A 25,205-nucleotide genomic window follows, 5' to 3' on the forward strand; every position below is an offset into this window, starting at 1 on the left:
CTACTTCATTTTCTCCTATTTTAATTCTGGACAGGGCAATGATTTGTCCTTGATGACCACACTGGTACAAAATCTCAGAACTGATGTACACAACCTAATGGTTGGAGTATAACAAATTACCAAGAGGCAGCAACTCATCAAGCATGGGCTGCCCAGCTATGGTGTAGTACAACTTAGATCCAAGCATCAATGAAGGATGGTTACGCTAATTTGCATTTTCTTACAGTAGGGCAAGTGAAGAATGTACATGCAATCAATTAACAACAGCTTCTGTGTCTCTGCTAATGGGGGCAACCTATTAAGCTGACATAATTCATTGTGCATTTGAGCCTTTAATGAAAAGTGGCCCTCCTTAAAGAGGCTTTCTCCTAAGCACTTCTCATGTTGCCTCTTTGTTTTGCGTTGTGGATTAGCCAAGGAAGCTACCAGCAGTCTCATCACAATTCTGCCCTTCCTCAATAATCCAAGGTATCAAACACCCAGTCTGGGATATTTTACTCCTTCCCACAGTTCTTTAACAGCTAAAAGAAAATATGATCAGTTCCATGAATTTGTAACCATGGCTCAAAGCCTCTGCAAAATAAAGGCTGCCTTAAAGGTTAGATCCTGTAATGAATTTCTGCCCCAAAACCAGGATAACTGAAAAAACCCCGTGTTCTTGTACGTTAAGCGGTTTCCCATCCATGTATTTTTCAAAACACAGGATATAAACATCCTGTATGTCCTGTAGACATTTCAGCAGGTCCCTAAATTCTTTAGAACAACATTCTCAGTTTCACACTAGGAATTACAGACCATCAGCAATGCTTAATACTGCAAAGAGAGAACCTGCTTCTAGGACTGAGCAGCTGTAAAATGATTGCATGCAACACCCTTGCTGATACCAGATATTTAAGATCTAAGTCATAGATTGGACAAGCACAACTCATGTCCTTTACAAATCCTTTAAAATACAGGTTATATCAAAGATTCCTTTGACTGCTCTCAAATATAGACACTCTTAGACAGATATACCTGTCAAGCAATTTATAAATGCTTTTACCAAACTTCTGAATTTTGTCCAGGAGGCTAAGGCAGATCATTGGGAATATGCAGTTCAATTGTAAAACTGAAATTGCTTCATGCTACTCTTCTTCATGCTTAACTCCTCAAGCATATATGTGGCTCTTCCATCACAGATGTTTTGCTACAGATTTCAGTCCAGTATTTTGAGTACCTTATTTCTATCCAAAGATGATCATAAATTGCATTTACACTAACACAAGGTAAATCTCATGGAAAAGAGGAAGGATTTGAATAGTCAGGGAGATGTGACAGTCAGGGCTGGAAATAAAAATTTGCTGTATAAGGAACCTAGCACTTTTCAGAAGCCAATCCAGTGTTTCTATATTTTCACTGCTACGATGGAAAAGATTTATACTGCATTGTATCAAATGCCCTGGATAAAATATTAATATAATGAGGAACAATTAATTTGAATTCAATGTATCTTGCTGCAACTACATATAGTTACACTTTTATTAGTGTAGATGGTAATCAGAACTTGACCCTTTCAACTTCTGAATTCACCTGAGTCTGTTAGAAGCCAGATGCACCATGAAGTTTTCCAATTAAAAGCCAATGTGATTCTTCCTGGAGAGATATTAGGTCCCTGACTTCCTGTTTTCCCTAAAACCATATTAAAGTTAATGCAGCTCATTAGTCCAAATAATAGCAAATTGAGTAAAACACATATTCAGAACTGTATTAAAAGTAATTAAGTCAATGCCCACTAAATTTGTTTGCAGAAACTGTGGGTTACTATTCCATAAGTGCTTCAGTTTCTATCAACACATTCAGCAATTTTGGTAACATTTTTGGCCTTTTCTAAGGCACATTTTGGGCATAAGAACATCATAAAAGCAACAGTAATAGCTGAATTACTGTTCTGGAGTGATTGAATTAAATCATAGCAGAATTGGAAAAATACTTACGCTCCACAAAGTAAGAGCTGGCATCAATCTTCCAAATAATTTGACCCCGGTGAGAGCCATTGACACCACGGTTCTTGTAGTCCAAAAAGTTTTCTGACAAGACCTCATCTGTAAACAAAGAAGATTGGTCTCAGTAAGTGCCTACTATGACAGTACACACAGCACAAAGTCAGGCTAAAAACACACCTTTGGCTTGACAGAATATCCTAGAGCTACTAGACAGCTTGGCACGACATGTTGAGAAATCAGATTTATCATTCATTTATGTTATTTAAAAGTTCAGTCCAAGTGGCTGAAGCAGCAACCCAGGATGGGCTGAGCCATGGGCTCACTGCTCCAGCTTCAGGGGGATGAAATGGATTTCACAGCTGTGCTCTGACAGAGCAAAAGCCACAATCTCTACCTGCAGAGACCAGCCAGCAACCTCCTGGGCTTTTCCTTTTAGTGATAACAACAGTTTTAATTTTAACAGAGATTTGTACAAATGTGCTTTAACCAACTCAACCTTGCTTGCTACAGAAGAAGTCCTGGGTGGGTGCTGAGACTCACTTCTGAAGACAATTATGTTAATTATTACTTGCAATAAAAGTGATAAAAAATGTGAACCATTCAATCTGACATTAAGATACTTCAGTTGTAAACACTGTGAAGAATTGTCTTTGTTTCAAGAAGAAAACAAAGATAATGCCATATAACAAGGGACACTGTGCCTGAGTGTACAGGGGTGGTGTGACCAACTGCAGAACAGAAGAGGCAGCCTAACAAACAAAGCTGAGAAACCCAAAGACTATCACAATACTTTAATAAAGGAAACTAAATTGAAGGTAAACTCCACTTTCAGTGAAAGAAGAAAGCAGCAAACAGATGTCAATACTGTCCCATTGGCACTACAAAGTCATGCTTTCAGAGGAAGGTGACTGAGTACCAACACTGAGCTCTTTGGTGTTCCTCTCTTGAGAGATTACAACAGATTTCCTTCTAATGAGATCATTAACAATTGCAATGGATAATTATAAATAGCAATGCTATCTACAATAAATTTTCCCTTTGCTGATGGGCTAATTGTCAGAAATTATTTCACCAGCTGTGTTTCATGCTCTGTTTTGAAGAGCATCTCTGCTGTAATCCTTCAACAGCAAAATGCTCTGGTATGATTCTCACTTTATTCTTTATAGCTGGTTGTGTCTTCTTTTAAATTCCAAATTATATATATCTAATAAAAGCAGGTAAGTGTACAACTGTTACTCTCAGAACATTGCTTTACTTATGAATACCTCTAGTAAAGGACCATCCTGGATACAGATCAAGGATCATGTACATCATTCTGTGGAAATAGGAACATTATGTGCTTGCGAGAAGACTTAAGCCTGTCCCTTTTGCTTTGGCAGGGAACACATTTTATATTAAAGGTGAGCATATAGTGAAATGTTGCACTGAGCTGGAGCCTGGGAACCCTTCCTGGCTCTCATCCTGATGGGGCAGAGAGAGTATCCCTCAGTTCCAGCATGCTGCTCCCTGGCTTCATCACTTGTGATGTTTATTTGTCATATTTAGTCTCTGTAAGCTGCTGGAGATGCTCCAATGCCTGCCATGTTGTGATGATGCATGGGTAATTACTGTCCCTCAAAATACACTACTTAAAAAATACCATGCTTGCTTAAGGAGGCTTAGCTCAGCTGGACCCAATGGTCTTGCTTAAGAAACTGCAGGCATTTTAGGCCAGAGCTTAGAGGCACTGGAGATCCCAAAATCAGCTTTAAAATACTGTGTTCATAGGCAGTATCTGTGGAGACCAGCTGGCACTTCCACTGTTGCTGCTTCCCACAGCTGGCACAAAGGCAGAGTGAACTCTGCTACACAAAACCCCTCTAATTTGACAGAGATGTTGACATATGCCCATACCAAAACTAAATCACATCCCTACTGCAGGCTGAGCTAATGGGCATGACTCCAGAAAACCCCTTCCTCTATTTTCCTCTATTTTGTTGAAAAAGTGTAGGAAGCCTGGAAAACCAGGCTGAGAAGAAGGGCCACTATCCATCTGCATGTGCAAGGTAGAAGACCATGGGAAGGGAAGGACAAGCAAGCCAGTCTATGGTTACAGCTGACAGGTGAGACCACAGGAAATCTGGAACAAGCTGCTCCCGCTGAGTAACACCTGCACACTGCCTCCTGCCATGGAGGCAAGAGACAGGGGCGTGTGGGAAGCATCCAGAGAAAAGCAGGTCCCAGGGAAGGGATACATACATGGAGCTAGTCATGTGTACACAGTTCATAGACAGTGGCCACTGATGGAATACAGGCTCAGACAGCAGAAAGGATAATTTAGTATGAGCTTATGGAGCTCTGCAATATGCAGAGCACCTGAATAGGAGCAGTGAAGCCTTGAAGCATAAAACCAATTTGTATAGAAAACCTATTTAAAAATGTCATGATTTAGAAATCCAATATGTAGGTTGTTCTCACAGTCAGTTTTAACCCTGTCTCTTTTGAAAGAGGTAACTCCCTAATTCCAAAAAAAAAAACCAAAAAACAAAAAACCTATTTTTAGTCTAGTACAAATTTATGTTCATAGGGATTTTTAAGCCAGAAAAATTTTATCTCTAGAAGAATACATTAAGGTCCAAAAGGGCAGTTTTGCTCTTCTAATTTTTGAAGGTATGTATTTTTGGAAGGTGAAAGATAAGAAAAAAATATCCTCTGGCAAGTTAAAAATAGCAGTAATTGAAACTCGTCAGGAGGCTGGAATGTATGAATATGCCTGGTCGACCTGTTTTAATTGGCAAGTAACACTATCCAGGCATGCTATTCCCTGAACACACACGTTATGTATGTAGCACACTGACAAAGACAATTGTGCATGTGAAATACAATGCTGCTTAGGGCACTAAGGGCAGATGTATGTACATGTATTTATTCATGCCATAGGTAAGCATATAGTGGTATGATATGCTAAGGTGACAAAGTATGTGCAAAGGAAAACAAATTTTATTTCCTGTTTCTATCGAGAATCCCCAAAACAAAGGAACTGACCTTTAAAGCATGTTACATCTTAATTCCCAAAGGTAAATGGTGAAATACTTCATTTCACCTCCACGCAAAATGAAGAGCAAAGTTAATGCTGTTCCCTTTCATATATTTCAGGCAGCAGCTAATGCCTTTTGACATTTTTCCAATGAAGCATTGTAATGCATCTCCCTCCCTCTATTTCTGAAATGCGATTAACCTTTAAACTAGCTATCTGCTTCCTCTGCATAGCTTGGCTTTGGCCCTGCTTGTCCAAAAAGCATACACTTTGCAATTGCTCTTAGGTCTGTGGCTTCATTTCCCTGCACAGCAGACAGCTTACTTACTAATTAAGGATGAAAATGGGGGAGTATTTGGGATGTGTACTTTGAACATCATTAGTTGCTCCTGGAGCTAGAGCTGGGGATGGTGAGGGTGTCTAAGACAGGGAGCCAGCAGACACTGGTCTCTGCTCCCCTGCCCCTGGGCATGCAGAAGTGCCAGCTGCCTCTTGCTTGAGAGGGGAGGTGGCTGCAGACCCACAAGACTTTGTTGGGACAGGAGAGGCAGCTCCCACAGACCTCCCATGGGCCCTAGAGGAAACGAGGAAGGTGATGCACAACCAGGAGCCAGGCGGCCTGGCTCCAAACAGCAGCCAGAGGGACCAAGGCACACCAGCAGCAAATGACAGCAAGTGCTTTGGGAACCAGCAGCAAGCTGATGGACTGCCTCTCCTCACCAAACCAGACACTGCCAAGCACAGCCTTCTACTGCTAAAAATATTCTGTGCTGTCACGTCCATGCTGAGCATCCCAATATACTTCACAAGCACTACAGAGATAAAGAACCATGGCCACCAAAGAAACTTATCTTTCAGATGAAAGACAGAATACAATTGACAAAAAGCATGCTGTTCTTCAGAGGAATTAGGGAAAATGTTGATAAAGGCCACCCTCAAAAAGATCTGTGAATAATCTAATGGGGACTTCAAGTGCTGTCAGCAGCCCCACTAAACAGACAGGACCTTGGTATTTGAAAGTTTGTCTGAAATTCCCACAGAGAAGCAATCAGATAGTCAATACATCCTCCTCAGAAAGACTGATGGAGTCTAAATTACAATATCTGAGTGACCCTTTTAGTCTATTTGGTTTTACTTAGGAGGCAAAAATTAAAAACAAACTCCCCTTTCTCAAACAATATTTTGCTGATGTATATGACTAGCCTATCTTTTCAATTCTCAAAGTCTAACAACTATGAAATTTAGAATAACATGTGCTACATTTAAAGAAACAAATAATTAACAAGAGACAGGAATACAACATCAGACAGGTTCCTGAACTTGATACAGTATTCCAGTCTCTTATGAATCACTAATTTGATTTAACACTACATACTACAACACTTGCTTCCTGTAAACGTAATGCAATTATGGCACAAAAAGAAAAGCTAGGCTTCATGTCTTGATCCCTTCTGAGAAGGAAATGCTGTAATTCTGAAATTACATAAGGATTTCTAGTCTTCAGCTAAATAAATCTGCATTAGTTTGAAATTTAAAAGTGTTTTTGGTCAATATGTATGTCTGTATTACGACAAACAACGATAGCTAGCAAAATGACTTAAAAAATAATTTTCTGTAAAAAGAGGCTGAGCTCTGGTTGATCTGTTTTGCAACTAGCAGGGAAAGCTGCAGGAAAGAGATTCCATAATTCACAGAATCAAAGAATCAATTAGGTTGGAAAAGACCTCTGAGATCACTGAGTCCAACCTATGCCCTAACACCACCTTGACGGCTATTCCATGGCATGGAGTGCCACGTCCAGTCCTTCATTAAACACCCCCAGGGACAGCGACTCCATCAGTTCCCTGGGCAGCCTTCCAATATCTAATCACCCTTTCTATGAGGAAATTCCTCCTAATGTCCAAAACCTCTCCTTGAGTAGCTTGAGATGGTGTTCTCTCATCCTATTGCTGGCTGCCTGGGAGAAGAGGCTGGGCCCCACCTGGTTAGAACCTCCTTCCAGGTAGTTAGAGGGAGTGATAATGTCTTTCCTAAGCCTCCTTCATGCTCATCCCCAGCTCCCTTAGCCAGTCTTCACAGGACATCTGTTCCAGACCCTTCATAAAGTATCAATAAAATAAAATTATATTGCAAAATAATAACAGAAGGCCATAAATAAGCCATAAATAAGCTTCTTATTTTTGATGTTTATTCTCTTACCACCCAATCTATCACATGAAGAAAAACACAAAATGATGACAAAAACCTCTGCAATACACAAGTGGAGCTTGTATCAGGTCATGCAAGTGTTTCTTTTTGCAATCCTTTTGCATTGCAAAACCCAGCCCTTTGGAAGCTGCTCTTCCAAAGATCTGTGCAATACAAGCAGTCACCATTCTGCAGAAGAGAAGCTATTAATGAGAAACATATACCAAAGATGCAGATCCCAATTTCTTATTTACAAAGATGCCACATTAAAAAATCACAAATAATAGTTAGGAACATTTCTATTGACTTCAGCTGTTATATATTAAGCTCCAGTGTGGATTGAAACTTCACTGTTAATTCATTTGCCAATTTCTGCTGCAGGCAATTAATATACAGCAATTTAGAGCTAGCATCCCTCCTTCTATAACTTCCTAGGGAGAAGAGTTCTGGAAAACAAAGGCCTAATCCTTCACTGGTGCTACAAGCTCAATTCTCGATTTAAGAGTTTTGCATATGCTTTTTTCAAGCACATGAATGGTTCCATTTTAATCCCAAAAAATTAACCCCTTGCCCAGCTAGAGGAAAAAAAACAGGAGGCAGAAATGTGAACAATGGGTGGAGAAGAGGTGTATGCCAAGAGAAGGATGAAAACAAAGTAGGAAGGGAGATAAACTGTAATAAAATGGGGAGTCAGTTGGCAAAGTTAGAACAATTCTTGGTCACCAAGGGCAGAAGATGGTGGCCATAAATAAAACTGCTCCAGGCACATTAGAAATGCAGGCATGGTGGATTTCAAACCTGAAGCAGAAAGAATTGGGTTAAGACATTAAACCCAAATGACATGTCAGCCACTCCCAAAACCAAGGAGTCTCAACTTTCAGCAAAACACTTTTATCTTTGAATATCTAGCTTATTTCAGAGCTGCTTATCACCTTTTACCACTCCAGTACTCTCCAAATTACTTCTGGGAGATAAGATTCTCATTTTTTATGACACCAACAACAATCAAAAAAGCAAATGACTAGCCATTACAGAGACTCTATTAAATCTTGGCAATGATATGCCCAAGTTTTCAGAAGGCTGTGGGTCCAATTCTTCCTCATTTGCACTTGAGTTAACCACACTGAGAGTTTGAGCTCTGTCACTCAAGGAACTTCCCTTTCCTTCCCTGCGACAGTGGGACCTCTGGCTAAAAGCAGAGCTGATGGCAATGGACTCTATTCTTCTATTTGTTAGGGAGCTGTGCTCCAGAACAACCCACCACTCATGTATTTCTCTCCTCTAACCACAAATCTGCTGAAAAGGTAGAAGGAAGGAGGAAAGCAAGGAGTGGAGGCTCAGCAATAAAAACTTGTGGGGCCTAAAACCCCCCCAGCAGATGTTAGGTTGCAATGGGATGGGCATCTGTCCAGTAACACTGGTATCATTTGGTTCTGCATACCCTTAGAAGTGTGATAGCACCACACAGATGTCAGTGCTACTTCAGCTGTGCCTGTTCCCAGCTACAGGCTTCTCCTTTAAAGCCCCTGCACTTCCAGATTTATTCTTATCCCTGCAGCAAGAGGACCACATTTGGGTCTCAGTACAGCAACAGCTCTACTTCACCTACACATTGCACAAACTTATTCACAAGTAATGACATCCAATTTGCACACAGAACTGAAGATGGGAGGGAGGAATCCAAACAAGGATGATCCTGACTTCCCCAGGGCATTCAGATGTGTGATAAGTTACAACATGGAAGAATTTTGTTTGCTTGTTTTTAATATAACCACAAAGTTCTCATAGTCAATGGAAGCCTCCCCATTGGGTACAGTACACTTTGGAAAATGAGGATTAGGTCACAGCAGTGCAGCCACAAAATCTGCTAGAAAATTTTAAAGCAGGCCCAAGGCAATTTGAAGACAAGATATAAAGGGACATTGGAAGATATGAAATGTGAACAAGGATGACATTTTTCCAGGTTAACAATGTTCATTAAATAAGGGGGAAATAATTTGCAGTAAAATGGAAAATGGATTTACAGAAATGTTGAAAGAACAGTAGATTAGACAGGAGGTTGTGATCTGATAAAGCAGTAGGAAAAAAAAATCCAAACACAACTCAGATGTGCACACTGAAGCACCACAGTGCAAAGAACCTCTTGAGAATCTGGATTGATTTTATCTGAAAAATGGTATTCAGTTATAAACTTATTACAAAGTGAAAGATATCCAGTGAAGAAAAAAAATGCCTTTAGGGCTGGAGAGATCAATGGATGAGAAAGATTACAAAGGCTAAATGCATACACAGTCATTACAGTAGTTGTGGAAGGCAGCATGGGAATATTCCAGTGCTATGAACAGTGCAATGTAAGTGTTATAAACACTAAGGAATGGGAAGGATTTAGTCCTAAACCAGAAAACTAAGGGAAGAAAAACATACGCTGAACCTTCAAAATCCACATGGCTGGCAACCTCCCCAAAACAAATCTTTCTGCTCCAAGCTTTATCCTGCCAAGAACTTTATGTCTGTTCTGTCCACTGTTTGTGCCATGATTGATTCTATCCAGTCAATGGTCTCAATGTGCTGCATGGATTATGCTTCTTTTGCAGGAGGCCAAAATCTGGGATTTGGTGCACCAATATCCCCAACTGATTTCTTCCAAAATATTTTAGTAGGTGATCATTACTGACTTCGCTGTAAGTCTGGGTTACACAGCAATATGGGCTATTCTTGCACAGCAGAGAGGCAGTTTTATCCATGGCCATAAGGACCTTAGAAATCACTGAGAAGGCATGAGGATGCAGTTACTCCCCGTCTGCATTATTTCCCTCTCCTGATATTCAGCATGAATAGTTGCAGTGGAAAATTCTTTTCTACTCATTCACCTACAAAGATGTTCATAAGAGCTGTTATTTTATGAAGAAGTAATGCATGAAAATGGGAATCCTTTGGCACACAGTAAACACCTCTACTACATATTAAATACATTTAAGGAAAAAAACTGGCAGTCTGCAGGCTTCTTTACTACAACTTCCCTAAAAGACCATAAAGCACACCACTACTACAGTAAGCACACTGGAGAAGTTTTTTGGTGCATTGCTACCACCAACATTAACACAAATGACATCTGAACCTTGGAAGCAGTGAAAGGGAAGACATGTCAGAAGCCATATGTGTTGGGAATATTCAGAAACCCTTCCATTTAAGTGTTGACTGCATCTACTTGTAAAGGGGTGAGTCAGATGCAAACGCTAACTGTGTTCATGTCACATTTGGTGGGTCTGTAAACAGCATATCCAGGTTTTTTGTGGCTGAAGGGTGCATCAGATAGATACAGCACTGGGAAAGGCAAGAAGTGACTCAGCCTGATAAATCACTCTCACTGGATCGAAGAGCAGCCAGGTGAAGGCGAGCCAGGCTGGAACAAAGAGCCAATATTGCTGCACTAATGTATCTGCCAAGGCCTGTGATACCTGCTCCTCTGACACTTTTTGTTCCTGAAATAAATTGTGCTGTGCCTAGTGAAAGCTGCCTGGCCACTGGGCACCTCTGTTGATGTTTCACAGAGGGAGCAGAATTGCAGGTGTCCAATGAAGCTCAGCTTGCTGAGGTGATCACAGCCAGCCATGGTTGCCATTCCCAGACCCAGCTACAAGATGAGCTCCTGAGGAGGAGCCCTGAGACCACAGAGAAATTGTCTTCCAAAGGCCATGAAAGGATTGGAAAGATGGGTGACCCCAGGACACAACAAATCCAGGAATCAACAAAATTCACTCTAAGCAGGCACATTGTGAAGGGCTTTGTTTTACAGACAGCTGTATCTGAAGCAGAGAGGTGGAGCAACCAACCAAACATGGAGAGAGAGCCTAAACTGGGGATTAGACCTGTAACAAAGACACCCACAGCTCCCAGCCTTATATGCATATTGCTGTTTCTAACATTTTACATCTTTGCTGACAACATTGAAACACTTTCTGCTCCTATGTATTGGATGTTTGGTAAAATAGGTGCACAAACAAGTTCTGGTCCAAGGCTATGGCAGGAAAAATGTACATTTTTCCACTTGTCTCAGTGGGAAAAACAGCAACAGAGGCCATATAAGCCTAAAATCAACCCAGAGAGTGTTTAAAGAAATGTTTAAATGTCTATTAACCAATAGTTATTAGATTTGTCAGGTTGTGGTGAATTGCCTTTCTGGGGGAGACAAAAAATACCACAGGATGAAACAGAGGAGGAAAACAGTTTTAAATCTAAAGCAGATGAAGACATTTCTACTTATATAAATTTGAGAGGAACTACTCTGGAAAAAGCCAGCTATGGAAAATAAATTGGACCCTCCAAGGTTGTGTATGAAGACATTTTTAATAAATAGCCTTTAATAAGGTTTTGCTTTCATATAAGGAAATACTGAAAGAAAGAAAGCCTACTTTATGTGAGTAAGAAAAGTATAATGCTAGCCCTGATAAACCCCTAACATCAGTGTGCAAAGACACTGGAGACAAATGACTTTTTCAAAAGTCTGCTTTAAACATTTCTCATTAGCTCCTTTACATCAGATAAGGAGGTGATGACAGAAGTGAAATCTAGTAGCAGCTAAAATGCCACTACAGTAATTATAAGATAGCTCTTTATCTACAGGCAGCTGCTAGTAGTCCGTATGAATTTATCTAAAGGGGCTTCATACTGTAGCAAATAGCAATAGCAAATCAGATAAGAGAGAAAGAGAAAGCCTTGAGATAAATAACTGCAAAATATTCCAGCTGCCTCACAGTAGCCATTAAATGAGAGTTCTTACTTAAAAAATATACCCTTTCTTCATTATTCATAACTTTCAGTTTCTCTTTTTTCCCAATAGGCCTTTCTTTATAAATAGCTTTTCTGCAAAGAAAACTTATATTCCTGAGACTTTTAAATAGCAACAGAGCTTTGTTACGTTCAAATTTCTTAGAGAACTCTCTTTGAGTGTTTACACATATTTTAGACTGTGGGTCTGTTTCTGAAAAACTGCTGAATCTCATAATACTGTAGTTCTCTTGAGGGAAGGTAAATGCACATTTCAGATGACTTGTTACAGAATGTAGAGGTTCCTCTGCATTGCTCAGAGCTGATAAATGGTATATAGAGGAGAGGTTAGAGCATCTCTAGAGTTCAAGCTTAGCAGGAATGAAATGTAATTCCCGTTCCTGAAGGCACAGTATGTCTTAAGAAATGCTTGTTTTCCCAATTTACATATTTTCTTTTTGTCAACTTTCCAGAGCTAATCTTAAAATGTGCTGAAGTAATAACATCTATATTTTAAGAGAGTCAACATTTACAATTCTCCCTTCAACTAAGGAGTTTTTCTATGGCCCTTCATGCAAATCATGTGTGTGTGTATGCATGCATGTTTTCAGGAAGCTTCAGGGTGGATACTATTTTATGCCACGAGACACATGACCACCATTTTTTACACAGTTTTTTGAGAGACTGACTGGCTGCTTAGTCCATTTGCTGAGACCATGAGCAAATGTTGTGTCTAACAACCAGTGCTAAATCCAGCTCTTGCCTGCTTGTGCAAAGACTGCATTTTTTTTTTATCCAGCTGGTCAACCTATGGAATACATAAATGGATCAACAGGGGAGAAGAACAGATATCTTGTGGTAAAAGGAGCTGTGGCCCTTCAAAAGAGGAGCAAGCAGACAGAATTTCCACACAGGGAAGACTCTCTCAACTCCTCTTTCAGGCTATTTTAACTTTTGAATAGCACGCCAAAATATCCCACAGTACGAATTCATATGAGATACATTGTTTCTGCTACTTTTTTCTTCTAAGCCATTTATATCATCCAAATTTCCCCAGATTATTCTGAAGTCTGAAGTTTATTTGGTATCATCAAATTTTTAGTGATGACACTGCTGGTGAAAACAGAGTAAGTTTTATGCATTTCAAAACCAACACTCATAAAAAATTATTTGGACATCTTTCCTAGAATACTACAATGGCAACAATTAAATTCCTACAATGTGGAACTGCCTTCTGTTCTGCTTCTGCACAGTCCTTTCCTTTCCTTTCTCCCACAAGACAAATAACAAATGCCAACTCCAATGCTCCCAACACCAAGGCTTAAATAAAATCCACAACACACTGCCTGATATCCTAAGGATGCAAATAATTTCCCAGTACTCATGACTCTCCACAATACTACACAGTGCTACATTCAAACCTTTCAGCTCCAAACAAACAGTCACAAAAAAGATTGGGCTGTATCCATAAGCTGGATTGAGACAAACACTAGAATGACCAGCAGCATCACAATAGTTAACAGAGCTGCCAGACAAGTGCTAATAATAGGCTTCCACACTAATCCTCTCCTGAGCAGACTGGGAAAAGCTCATAGTTTCTTTGGTTCTCTTGTTCCAGTCTGGCCGCCAATTCAAAACACAGCTAGAGATCAGTTTTCATTGTGAAGGTCGTACCCAAAGGCCAGGAACATTCTTTCTCGTAACAGGAGCAGAGGCTCACAAAATCTGTGCAAATGCAGACACAAATCTAAGCCATTAGGGATGTCTGGATCTCCCACCCCTATGGACTGGTCACAAAACAGAAGGCACCAGTGCTTTATTTCAGGTCAGAAGGGTGCTTTGTACAGACCCCTCTAAGTGTCCCTACCCCACCATGAGACTGTGCGGTCATTCAGCCACATGAACTCAATTCTGTCCTGATGAACCTAAACTGAAGGATGCACTACAGCAACTCAAGGGCATTCACTCTGCCAGACTGAAACTGTTCTAAGTCAAGGCCCCAAAAGGCCTTCATCAAATTTTTGCCTCTACAGACCCATTCCCTACATTCCCCCTACTTAATAAATGGGGATACAGCCACAGTGCCAGTTACCTTCATAGATTCTGAGTGTTTTCCATGTCAAACAAACTCTAAAACCCAAATGATCTTCACAGTCTTCCATGTTCTTTAAAGGGAACCAAACCCAGAGCTCATATTACATGAGGTTTTTGGAGGGGCAGGAGTGGCCAGAGGGGAAGGGAAGAGAAAAAAGGGAATGAGGGATGCTGCTGTCTGCTATTTCCTCAGTTATTTAGAGTGGAACCTGAGAGAGTGCAGACAAAACACCTTCAAAGACATCAAGGATCAGCTCTTGGTTTCTCAGGGACAGCACACACTAATAATTTTTTATTTGGCAGTGGAGTTCCTTGGAATGAGCCATTGACTATTGTCATAAACAAGAGGCTTTCAGCCGGGGCAAGGATACACTTCAAAATATGCATCTTTAATTTACTGGGGTGTCTGGGCAATGTATTCTGTTAGATACAGTAAATGAAGCAGGAGTATCACAGTATATTTTTATTTTGCCCAGTTAAATTTTTATGTATTCATGGTGTTTATAAAAAAAATAAATTACAGTGTGTCTTCACAGCCCTGGATGCAATGCCTGTGCGGTGAAACTCGGGTGAACAAGTTCACTCAGCGTGACACAGCCCTATGCACTTTCTGTTGACTTCAAACCACAAGAAGAAATACTTTGCCTCTATCCACTGAGAGAAGAGTTCATGAGTTGTCTGGATTACTTCAGAACTGGCATATAGCATTTCATAGTGCTCAGTGCTGGGGGCTGTTGTGTCTTCTCATCTATTCCAGCAAAACACTTCACTTCAAACTTAACTGTAAACAAAAGTAATTTTCTGCTAAGGCCAACAAACCAGGCTGATTTCAAGGAATCTGTTTTAAATCCAGTCTCTGTTTCTTTCCTATAAGATTTAAATTTCAGAAGCCTACTTTTCTTTTCAAAGAAGGACGTTTTATGAGGTTACTCATAAAGAAGTAAGTACTAGAGCTTGGCTTATTGTAACTTCCACTCCTCTCCGTCCATGTCCAAAACAGCCACCCTTGTGTATCCCTTTTTACAGTCTCTTCAATACCCTGAACTTATCTTCGAAAGCCTAACACCTTGCCACCATGGCTCTTCTACATGCTCATACCTACTATTTAGTGCTTTCTCACATATCTTCTATGTCACCAACATCTATTTTCCCAATATCATCAGTATGTGAAGGCGAGTCATTTGGTTTTATCCACTAAAGCACTTAAGTAACACCATGGCTCCCTATGATGTCCCCTGTGCCTGCTCCAAAAGCTCATATCACAACACCATATTCTTATCTGGATTTGGCTCTCTGTCTGGGCAAGATGAAACCATGCTATTAGAATTAAAATATCTGCTTAGTACTAGGCATATCTTCCAAATAGACAAGGAAAGCAATTTACCAACATTTCCCTTCGTGGAGGCAACAATTCTTTACAAAGTCACTGGTTTTCAAGAAACATTCAAGACCTTTAAATTTTTAAGACCCTAATACACAGAGAAAAGCATCTGAAACTGATCCATCATTTTCAAAATTTACCAGAGAGCAGGGTTAACATAAACTCCAGTCTCAGCAGCAGGACTATTTCCATAGGAACCAAACGAGGTTAAGAAAAGCTGATTTTACACTGAAGTGAAATAATCAGGTAAAAATGGATTGAAACAATTTCTTATTACTCTTATGTGAGGCTGGATTTACTAGATGGAGTAGCCAAAAATATGCTAAGGTACATGGCTCAATATAGCTTCCAATACACAACAAAAGGGAAAAAACCCAAAACTTTCTGAGACAATTCCAAACTGTCTCAGTCTAGAATTATTGTTCATATCAAAATATCCTGTGGCTATGGAGGAAAAGGCATTTTCACAAGGTTTTTAAATGATTCATATTCTTGACTTGTAAAACCTCTCATCTGTCACAGATTACTCAAGGAATCTCAAGAGGAAACCCTGAAAATACTATACTGTCTTGATACAGGAGGTATTTTCCCAACATCCAAATGGCTTTAAAATGAATTTATCTTGAAATATCAAGAAATCATCAACAGAAAGCCTCTTTGTATCTTTGCTGAAGAAAAAGTGAGCACAAGGCCTGCAACCAGTAATACAGAAAGGAGCTGAAAAAATCCTTGTCATATCTAAACACACTTAAAACTACAGTTAAGGGAGCTTACTACTATCATTAACACCCATTACCCTAATGCCTACATCTACAAAAACAAGCAAGGAACCCAAAGGGGAGGGGGTAACAGGGACTTACCTATGAGATACATGCCAATCCAGTCCCCTGCATCCACTTCCTCTTTTATATCCCAGTATATCACCAGGTCCTGCGAATGCCCGATGGAGTAGTAGGAGCTGCTGACCATCAGGGTGGAGCGGCTGTCTGAGGTGACGAGGTCTGTGTCACTGGTAGACCTAGGAATGGTGACCGTCTCATGGGAATTGTTCCTGATGTCCATGTTATGGAACTGGTCAGGGTTGTAGCTGTATCTGAGAGGCTCTTTGCACCGGCGCCGATTTTGTGAGTTCCTAGATGGAGACGCCATGGCTGCCAGGCCCAGGAACCTGTTTTGGTACAGATTCTGTGAAGTAAAAAAGAAAGGATAGTATTTACAGTGTTACTAATTTTTCAGTGACATAAGAGTTTGGGAAAAGTAGTAGGTTACAGCAAGAAAGTAAAAGATCTTTTTCCATTTATCACTGCAAAAAAAGAGACATAAAAAGAGGCAGCAAGAACAGTTCTAACTCAACTCCTACTCTGTAACTCTTATCGTGAAAGCAAATGTAAGAGCAAGCCTTGCACCACCAACCTCAGCCACAGCTGAGCTTGGCAGTGTAAGGAAATTAATAAGAGCTGGCTTCCTCCATGTTAATGCACATATCCACACACAAACACCATGACTGCCAGAGAGCCCCCCTCTTTTGACGACATGAGACAGTCTTCTCACTTGTAACATCTGGAGTTAAGTGTTAGCCCAGTAATTCCCGCTACATTTGCAGAATCCTTCTCAAGGCGCAGTTACTCCATATTGTAAATCAAAGGCGACTCGGACAAAGGGGAGAGAGAATGATACATCTGACTCCATCATCAGAAGGCTAAAGAATTATTTTATTATACTATACTATGTGCATTGTATCTAAACTGAATCTGCCCTGCCCTCACTCTTGCTCACAACTGCTCACACCGCACTCATCTCTCATTCTCTCCTGACTGTCCCCTGACAGTCCGACACACACACACACTTCTTGGCCCTGATAGGCCAAGGGAACCAAACATCCTCACTTTGGGTAAACAATCTCCATATTGCATCCTACTTTAGCACAAGACAGGCACAGCAAGCGAGATAGGAATTGTGTTTTCCTTCTTCTCTTCTTGTCTCACAGCTTCTCTCTGTTCAGAGGGCATGTGAATACCACAACTCCAGAGACCATATTTCATCTGGAGAGACCAGTTAGCAGCAAGTAAGAGCTGCTCCTCCCTGCTGGGTATCTGAAGAGTAAGCACCATGAAAACAGAGTTAACCCTGCTACAAAACCAGAGATGTCTTCACAGAAGTATAAATACAAAGTAAGCGTTGCAATATCCCTCTGTACAGCTGATAGCTTCCAATGCTACAGCTCTCATCTGGTTTTTGCAGCAGATTGTGAGATATTAAGCACTCCTCGCTCAGGTAGGAATTTAGGAATGCACCAGACAATTAATGACAACTGAGAAGGTTACTGAAGAGTAGTCATCATCCTAGGAGTTGAAAAATATATTCATTTCAACCTACCCTCCCTCAAGGCAAGCTGAGTGACTTGTACAAAACATGTCTTGGTGAACGAGTGAAGAGCTTTTGTGAGATGGCAGATGGAGAATGCTTAAGTTATGACTGGGTTAAATTCTGATGTGAAGACATTCTCTGATACTGATCAAAATACTAGTTATTCCTGACTTCTGTACTGCTTGTTTTTCCATTTTCCATCCAGCTTTCCCTCTTCTCTCCCTGCAGCTCTGCTATTTCAATCACTCAGCTTTTCATTATTCATTAGCCTTCCATTATCTGTCTGTTGCCAACCATGCTGTCAAGTCTGTTAGATACAAACCCAGACAGCTTTCCAGCATGCAATGAAATGCTTTTCACATGATCAGAAGTCAAATTGTCCTTTTGAACTCAAACAAATTAAGTGGCAGAAAATCACAGCTCCATTGTCCAGCTGAGCAGTTATTTAATGCCAGCTTTATCAAGGCTATGGTAGAAAAGAAGAACAGTAAGTACTGAAAAAACCACAAATATTTTCTTTATTAATATTGTTTTGGGGGGGAATAATTAAGCAACGTATTATTGTATCTTAGGATTCTGTTGTACAAAAATTGTACACAGAGCAAAAAATTCAGCTGGCATGTTTGCACCCCTAGAATATGCTGGCACTTTGCAAACATTGCCTGACAATGCTTAAAATCCACTGACCCAAATCCTCACTTAGTGCATTAAACAGGGTTTATAAGCAAAAATAGCTCTGGTAGGAATGCCACACGTTATAGGAGGTGCTGCGAGACTGAAGCTAATAATGCAAAAGGTATTTTTTCCTCTAATAGAGGAATAGAGGGAAGGGAAGGGAAGGGAAGGGAAGGGAAGGGAAGGGAAGGGAAGGGAAGGGAAGGGAAGGGAAGGGAAGGGAAGGGAAGGGAAGGGCATTGTGTTGCATTTGCTGTGCACCTCATCCTGTCTTTTTTTGCTGCTTCTTTTCTTGCATTTACTCACTGTTTGGAAAGAGAGTTCACTTCACAGCATAAAGACCTAAATTTCATATAAACAGAAAATGCATCTTTTTTTTTTTAATCAAGAAACATGCTGTGAACATTTTCTAATCTGGGATGCACAAGCAGGCACACAATCACACTCTAGTCAGTAAATTAAAATTGTTGGTAGTTTCTGTCACTTGGCAAAGAAGGCACTGGCTGTCACAACAGTATCTGACATAACTAGAATTGGTTTTATAATTGTGAGATATCAATGTAATGAACTTGAAGTTCACTCTTTGGATTAATCTGTATCATTAACATGGGTTCCTTTGCTCACTGCACTACCCAAAAGCTACTTCAGTTCAAAGGCAGACTTTTTATTTCTGGTGACAAATTACTCCAGGGAGTACTGGTTCTGCAGATACTTTCATTTTTGAATGTTAATGGATGTAGAGTATTAATTAACTGCATACCTTAAAATTAAATTAGACTTAAACATTTTTTTTCAGCTCCAGCATGAGGTTAAGCAGTTTTAATAAAAATGGTATATTTATCGCTCTGTTTGAATTCTGTAAGTTCCTGTTTTCCTGTATGTTCATGCCAATGGAACAAATGGCATAATTTTAAAGCAACCCAGAAGGCCAAATTCTCCATAAATCCAGTATCTTGTCTTTCCAGAAAATCCCCAAACTGAAAAAAACCCCAAATGAATTAAATAGTCAAACATAATTATCTGGATTAAATAATGGCATCAAAATACAAGCATGGCTGTATGAGTAAGTAGAAAAGAGGTTAGGTACAATAGTTATTCCACATTTTATTAGCAGCTTTTCATGTTTTCTATGCAAATATCTAAAGCCCCCAAGCCCTGGTGATAGAGTCCCAGCCATTGTGAGACAGCTTAAAAACCTGCAAAGACATCCTCTTGATGTCTTGTGAAAGCAATCTGATCCATATGGATACATAATATATTTGTAAATAATATCTCTTTTAGGGGTATGAGATTAGTGTCTACTCAATCCTCTTGCAGAGGTTGTGTACACTACACACACTCCCCTGAACAATCATTTCTAATATAGAGTGTAAATTACAAAGCATGATCAAAGAAAGACCAAATGTTAGTTGTCAAGAAACACCTCTTCATCCCTGCCTCAAAACAGTCATTTTACAACTGCTTCTATAGTCAGTCCTGGCAAGGGAGTTCCTATCTAGGGATACTCTGCACAAAATGACCCCCAGGCTTCACTTTCCTACTCACTCCTCTCACTGCTGATTTTCAAAGAGCTCTGGAAAGCTTTGTCTCTAAAGATCTACCAGCTACACGAAAGTCCTAACCAAAATCAGGTATTTGGAGGATTATCTGTGAGCAGCACTTTGCCTCTTATTTATCTCACTTAGTCCATCCAATGCAAACACCAGAAAAATTAATTGAAGGGGTTTTTTTTTCCTCCTATATAAATCCAACTGCAATACTATCAGGGAAAGTAGGAAGGAGCAGCCCAAAGGAAATGACAGATGAGATCTGACTGTAAAGAAAACAGCCTTCAAAAATATAAACATAGAAAACCTGTAATCAGTAAATACCAAGAAAAAAAGTCACAGTTTCTTCCCACATTTTCTCCCTTTCTCACTCACACCTCTCTCCTTTCCCAAGTGCTGTTAGGCATTCAGAAAGCACAGAGCTGCTGTCACCAGTGCCTTTTCCTTCACTGCTGAAACAAATGTACCATCAATGGAACTTGTCTTCCTCTTTGGGACAAGAAGAATCCTCTGGCTGAGAGGCTTCACACCACTATTGCTAGCTGAATTTCAGCACAGGATTTAGAGCTGCCATAGAAGCATCCCCTGGAAGTCTGTAGGGTTTAATGTTAGGGATCTTTCCCTTTTTTTTGAATCTTTTTTTTCTTTTTTATTCCCTTTGGGATTATTTTTAATCATGCAAGAAAAGTCCATGATGCTTTAGCAAAAAGAGATAGATCTCAGCTAAACATCTGCAAGGATCCAGCTCTGTTCTGATACCATTTACCTCTGATAGCTGGAAGATGGATTTGTGCAGGTCAGGATGGGGGTACAATGGACTTTCACTGCTCATACCAGACACAGACTATGACTGAAACACAACCCATCACTGGAGCCCTGGCAGATGAAGAAACTGAAGAGAACAAGGTGACAATATCAGCCACCATGACAGCAGGCCCAAAGTAGTCACTCAGATGTCTGCAAGCATCACTGCAACCCAAATTCCAAGGGCAACTGCTGAGAAAGACAAAGAGACAGCTTTCTGTGATGGGGAGCTTGGGACACAGTGCATTTATCCATCTGAAAATTTCATATGCCACTAGTCAAGTCTAATATCATAGGCAAATCAGATGTGGAGTCAGTCTCTTGGTTGCTCCACCAGAAATTAAGGCTCTCCTGATAAGTTTTCAGCTGTCGTTTGCAAGGCTTATGTGCTTTTTTTAAAGACAACAAGGAGCTAAGATTGATTTAAAAGTAAAAAATTAGGGCAGTCTGATGAAAGTGATAAATTGCCTCAGCAGAACTCTTTGGACCAGCTTTCAAGAAGGCAAGAGCATGTATGTCAACAAGGATATTGTACTAACAAAACAGTAAGTAAGGTGGTAACAGTCTGTATGTAAGATTTGGTAAGCTGGATGAGAGAAAACCTAAAAATATTTAGAAAACCTAGTCATAGCCCAGGTATAAAAACCCAGGGTGAAATCTTGAGGCTGGGCCAGAAAGACAAGTAGGAAAACAACAGTGCCTACAGTCATCAAAAGATGGTGTGATGGGAATCTGCAAGCCAGAGCTTTGAGGAAGACTTTTAACTTGAAGGTGGGGCTGCTGAAAGGGCTTTCAGCATGTAAAATTTTTATTAGAGATTAAATTAGAATTGAGTAAGTTCTGAAGGACAGGAAATCCAACTCTGTTGCACGGAAGAGTAACAGAACTGGGTGAAACCAAAAGTATATGATCATGAATCTTGCTGCTGCTCCTTACAGGGCAGGACTTTCCCCTCCAGCCTTGCTCTCAACTCAGCAATGTGAAGTCTTTCCTCAAAGGAAACTCTCTCACTTTCCATAGACCTAATTACTTACTGCAGGATCTGCTTCTTGCTCTTCCCAGGAACCTTCTCATCTTCACATCCACTGCAGGCCTGCTCTGGAGGCATCTCTTCCCCATCTGCTCTCCCCACCCATAGCCCTGAGGGCCCCTTAGCCACAGCCACTCAGATGCTTTCAGGGAAACTAACTATCCTTCCATCAAACTCAGAGGCAGGAAAAGGCAAATGAAGTATTCTCATTTCCTCCTTTCTGCCTGCGGACAGTCCTCAACACAGCACATGGTACCTGCACAGCAAATTTAACCACGAGAACATTTGCATTTTTCATCACTGCAGGCACAGTACAATTGACTACACAAAATGCAAGGCAATGCAGAGGTAAGAAAGAACACAGTTCACAAGTAAGCTGTAATCAAGGCTACAGCTTCAGCTATCATAACAACCTCCCATCAACCTACTGGCACCTATCTCAATTATTTATTTATTTATCATCCTGTGAGGGAAAAATCTCTTTGGACTTTTGAATTTTGGAAGAACTGTTAATACAATGCTTAAAAACAAAAGGACTTTTAAAGCATAGTTTATACTACAGCCAAATCCAGTAAACAAGGGTGTAGAGTGAACAATGCTATGCAAAGTCTTCTCCATACAATCCATTATTTGACTTGCTGTAAACATAAAACCCAACACAAAAGTCATGAAACTAGCCATGAAGCCAAAGGATTTGGAGAGCACAGAGAACTTTGTAGCATTGGTGCATTTCTTTTAGAGGCACAGAAATGGCTTCTTGGTGCTTCAAAGGAATTGCTTAATAGCCCAAGGGAGGTGCAGGCTTACATGATCTACTGACACCCTCTTCCCTCCACCCTTTTCTGCATATTACAGAGCACATAGATGAAACTGCTGCTCTTGGGCAAGCTGAAAACATTTCCGAGGAGTGCATGCCATAGAAAACTAGAAAACTTCAAGAGCATTTGTCTCAATATTGCACACCTATGGCACTATATATATATACATGTTTACACACACACACACATATATATGTGCCTATAATGACCACTAATCAAAAATCAAAGCCATTATAAATCAGCAGCAGGGCAAATGGATGCCATCAGCCAGTTCATTTTTCCATTTTCTGACCTTTGTGCCTTTCCAGTCCAGCTGTACTGCTATTTTAATGTATCCTCTTACATTTAACTTTGCTTCAGTGATGTGCAAATCAGTGCACAAATTAGAATCAAAATGAAAGAGCTGGCCTGAAGGTCAGTCCAGCAAGGTTTGGTGCTGGTGAGTGGGATTGATTCCTGATGCAGGCCTATTAGTCATAAGGCAGAAAAAAGTGGCAGCGCAGTAATGAAGGTACTCCTACCGTCTATAGAGCAAACAAACAAGAGCAGTCCATATATTCTGTAAGCACTTGAACAATCTCCTGGGGACAAGAAGATAGAAGCTGGAATATGGGGCAACGATTGGAGGGAAATTCTTTGGGTTCAGAAAAAGGAAGAAAATTAATAATGTGTTTTTTTCTTCTCTGTGCGAAAGTACTACAAAAGAATAATGTCTGATGAACTCAAGAGAGTGTGCTAAAAGACACACACATCACATCAAGATCTGTACTCCTGTAAGTATATAAATGAAACAATCTTCTGAAAAAAAACAACAAAGACATTTTCCCAGTTTTACATGAGTTGACCCTGAATTTCTCCACTTTATGTGTAACTAAGAGCAATCAACAATCTTATGTTCAAGACATTTGCACTGAGTCAGTGACAATCCACTCAGAGTTCTCCCCATAAAGCACTAGGAAGTTTCTGCAGTGGAATGCAACTAAGTACAAAATTAATTTCTTATTTTCTGTTAAAACGGTAGCCACAAAAACAGTCTCGTCTCAGCAGTTCAGCACAGCAGGGGATGAGAAACAGCCATCAGACTTACCCGTTACAGAGAAAAGAACTGAAAACACTGCCAACATTTTTAAAGGACATATTCAAGTACACAAGAACAGGTAAATATGCAATATGGCCTGAATATAAAATCTCAAAAAGATAATTATAAGGGAATTAGAAAAGGGTCAACATGATAATACCTTTAATCAAGATAACATTACACAGCTTCACTCTAGTTTTTTTCACACTTCAAAATGAAAGAAATAAGCTTAGGATCTGCTCATATGCTACAGACAAACACTCCGAAGTCCACAATGCTCACCTTTGTTCATGCTTTATGATGCACATAATAGGAAATGTGTATCTTTTACTTGGTTGGTTTTAACCACCAGAAGCAGGCAGAGAAGTCTGCAGCAGTACCAGACAGAGGAAGGACAGTGACTATCTCTCAATAGGTACAAGATGAAGCATTTGTACATTGCCCAACACACCCCCTCTTACCAAGCATCCTCATGTCCACAAAGACCAGTGTGGACTATGCCAGATTCACAGATACACAAGTCCTTGTGACTGTGGTGCCAAAGACTAAAAACCCCCATTTCTTCATCATTTCAAACCCAAGAACAATATTTATGGACAACAATCACGGCAGGAAAGAATCCAAACAATTCTGTAGCAGGCACTACTATTGGTTTAATCCACATTTTAAAGTAAATTAAGCATCACTCTAAGAAGAAGGTTGTCTCAAAAAGCCTGTGTGTCCCACATTGAACTGTTTAAGAATTACTGCCACATTTATGAGGCCCACTGGAAGGTGGGACTCTGCTGGCCTCCCAAGAACAGTTCTTAATCCAAGGGGCTTTCAGGAAGGAGGAGATGAAGAACAGGGATGCTCTTCTCTGTTAGAGGCTTAAACCACTGCTGCTCTTCTGTGAGGTGATCCACTGATACTCCTACTGAGAAGCCCTGCCCATGCTGGATGTCCTGTTTTAGGTTCTGCACAGCACATAATAACAGACGTCGCTTACCTGATGGATTTTTATAACCATCTTATAACTTTGGTTCTTCAAGTACTTTTCCATGAAAAAGATCAATGTCTACAGATTCATTCAGCTGAAATTCCAAGTACTTAAGCACCCAATTTAGGAATGCAAGACTCCCTGAGTACTCAGAGGGAAGGGACAGGCTACTCATAAAAATGACTGAGACCCAGGTAAGGCTTTCCCAGACAGAATTCAGCTCCATCTCTCTTTATCCCTTTTTAAGGAGTCAGTGACTGTTGGGATCCTAGCTCAGACATGTTAGGTTAGGTAGGAAGGAGTCAGACCTCTCAAGCTGTAAGATTTTATATTACATAAAGGTAAGTGGGCAAAGCACTCCTGAGGGCAGCAGAAAATGTGTATTCTAAGTACATTAATGGATGTAAAATAGAATCGTAAGGGAAATTAAAAAACATAACTAAATTACTACCTGATTACTTAAGAATAGTCTGATTTTTT

At 40.2% G+C, this 25,205-nt stretch overlaps 1 protein-coding gene across 7 annotated transcripts in view; it reads right to left on the reverse strand.

The window, feature by feature from the left end:
- Nucleotides 1–25,205, reverse strand: part of HECW1 (HECT, C2 and WW domain containing E3 ubiquitin protein ligase 1) — a 254,267-nt gene that overhangs the window by 151,256 nt on the left and 77,806 nt on the right. For all 7 annotated transcript variants that reach the window (XM_054273221.1, XM_054273223.1, XM_054273222.1 and 4 more), the window contains 2 exons: nt 16,288–16,612; nt 1,974–2,081 (listed from right to left, as the gene is read on the reverse strand). In XM_054273221.1, coding sequence (XP_054129196.1) covers nt 1,974–2,081; nt 16,288–16,612 — 433 coding nt within the window. The remainder of the gene's footprint in view (nt 1–1,973; nt 2,082–16,287; nt 16,613–25,205) is intronic.

This window comes from Melozone crissalis, unplaced genomic scaffold (assembly GCF_028551555.1).
Source record: "Melozone crissalis strain CALT ecotype California unplaced genomic scaffold, PUWL_Pcris_2 ptg000016l_1, whole genome shotgun sequence".
Classification (NCBI taxonomy): domain Eukaryota; kingdom Metazoa; phylum Chordata; class Aves; order Passeriformes; family Passerellidae; genus Melozone; species Melozone crissalis.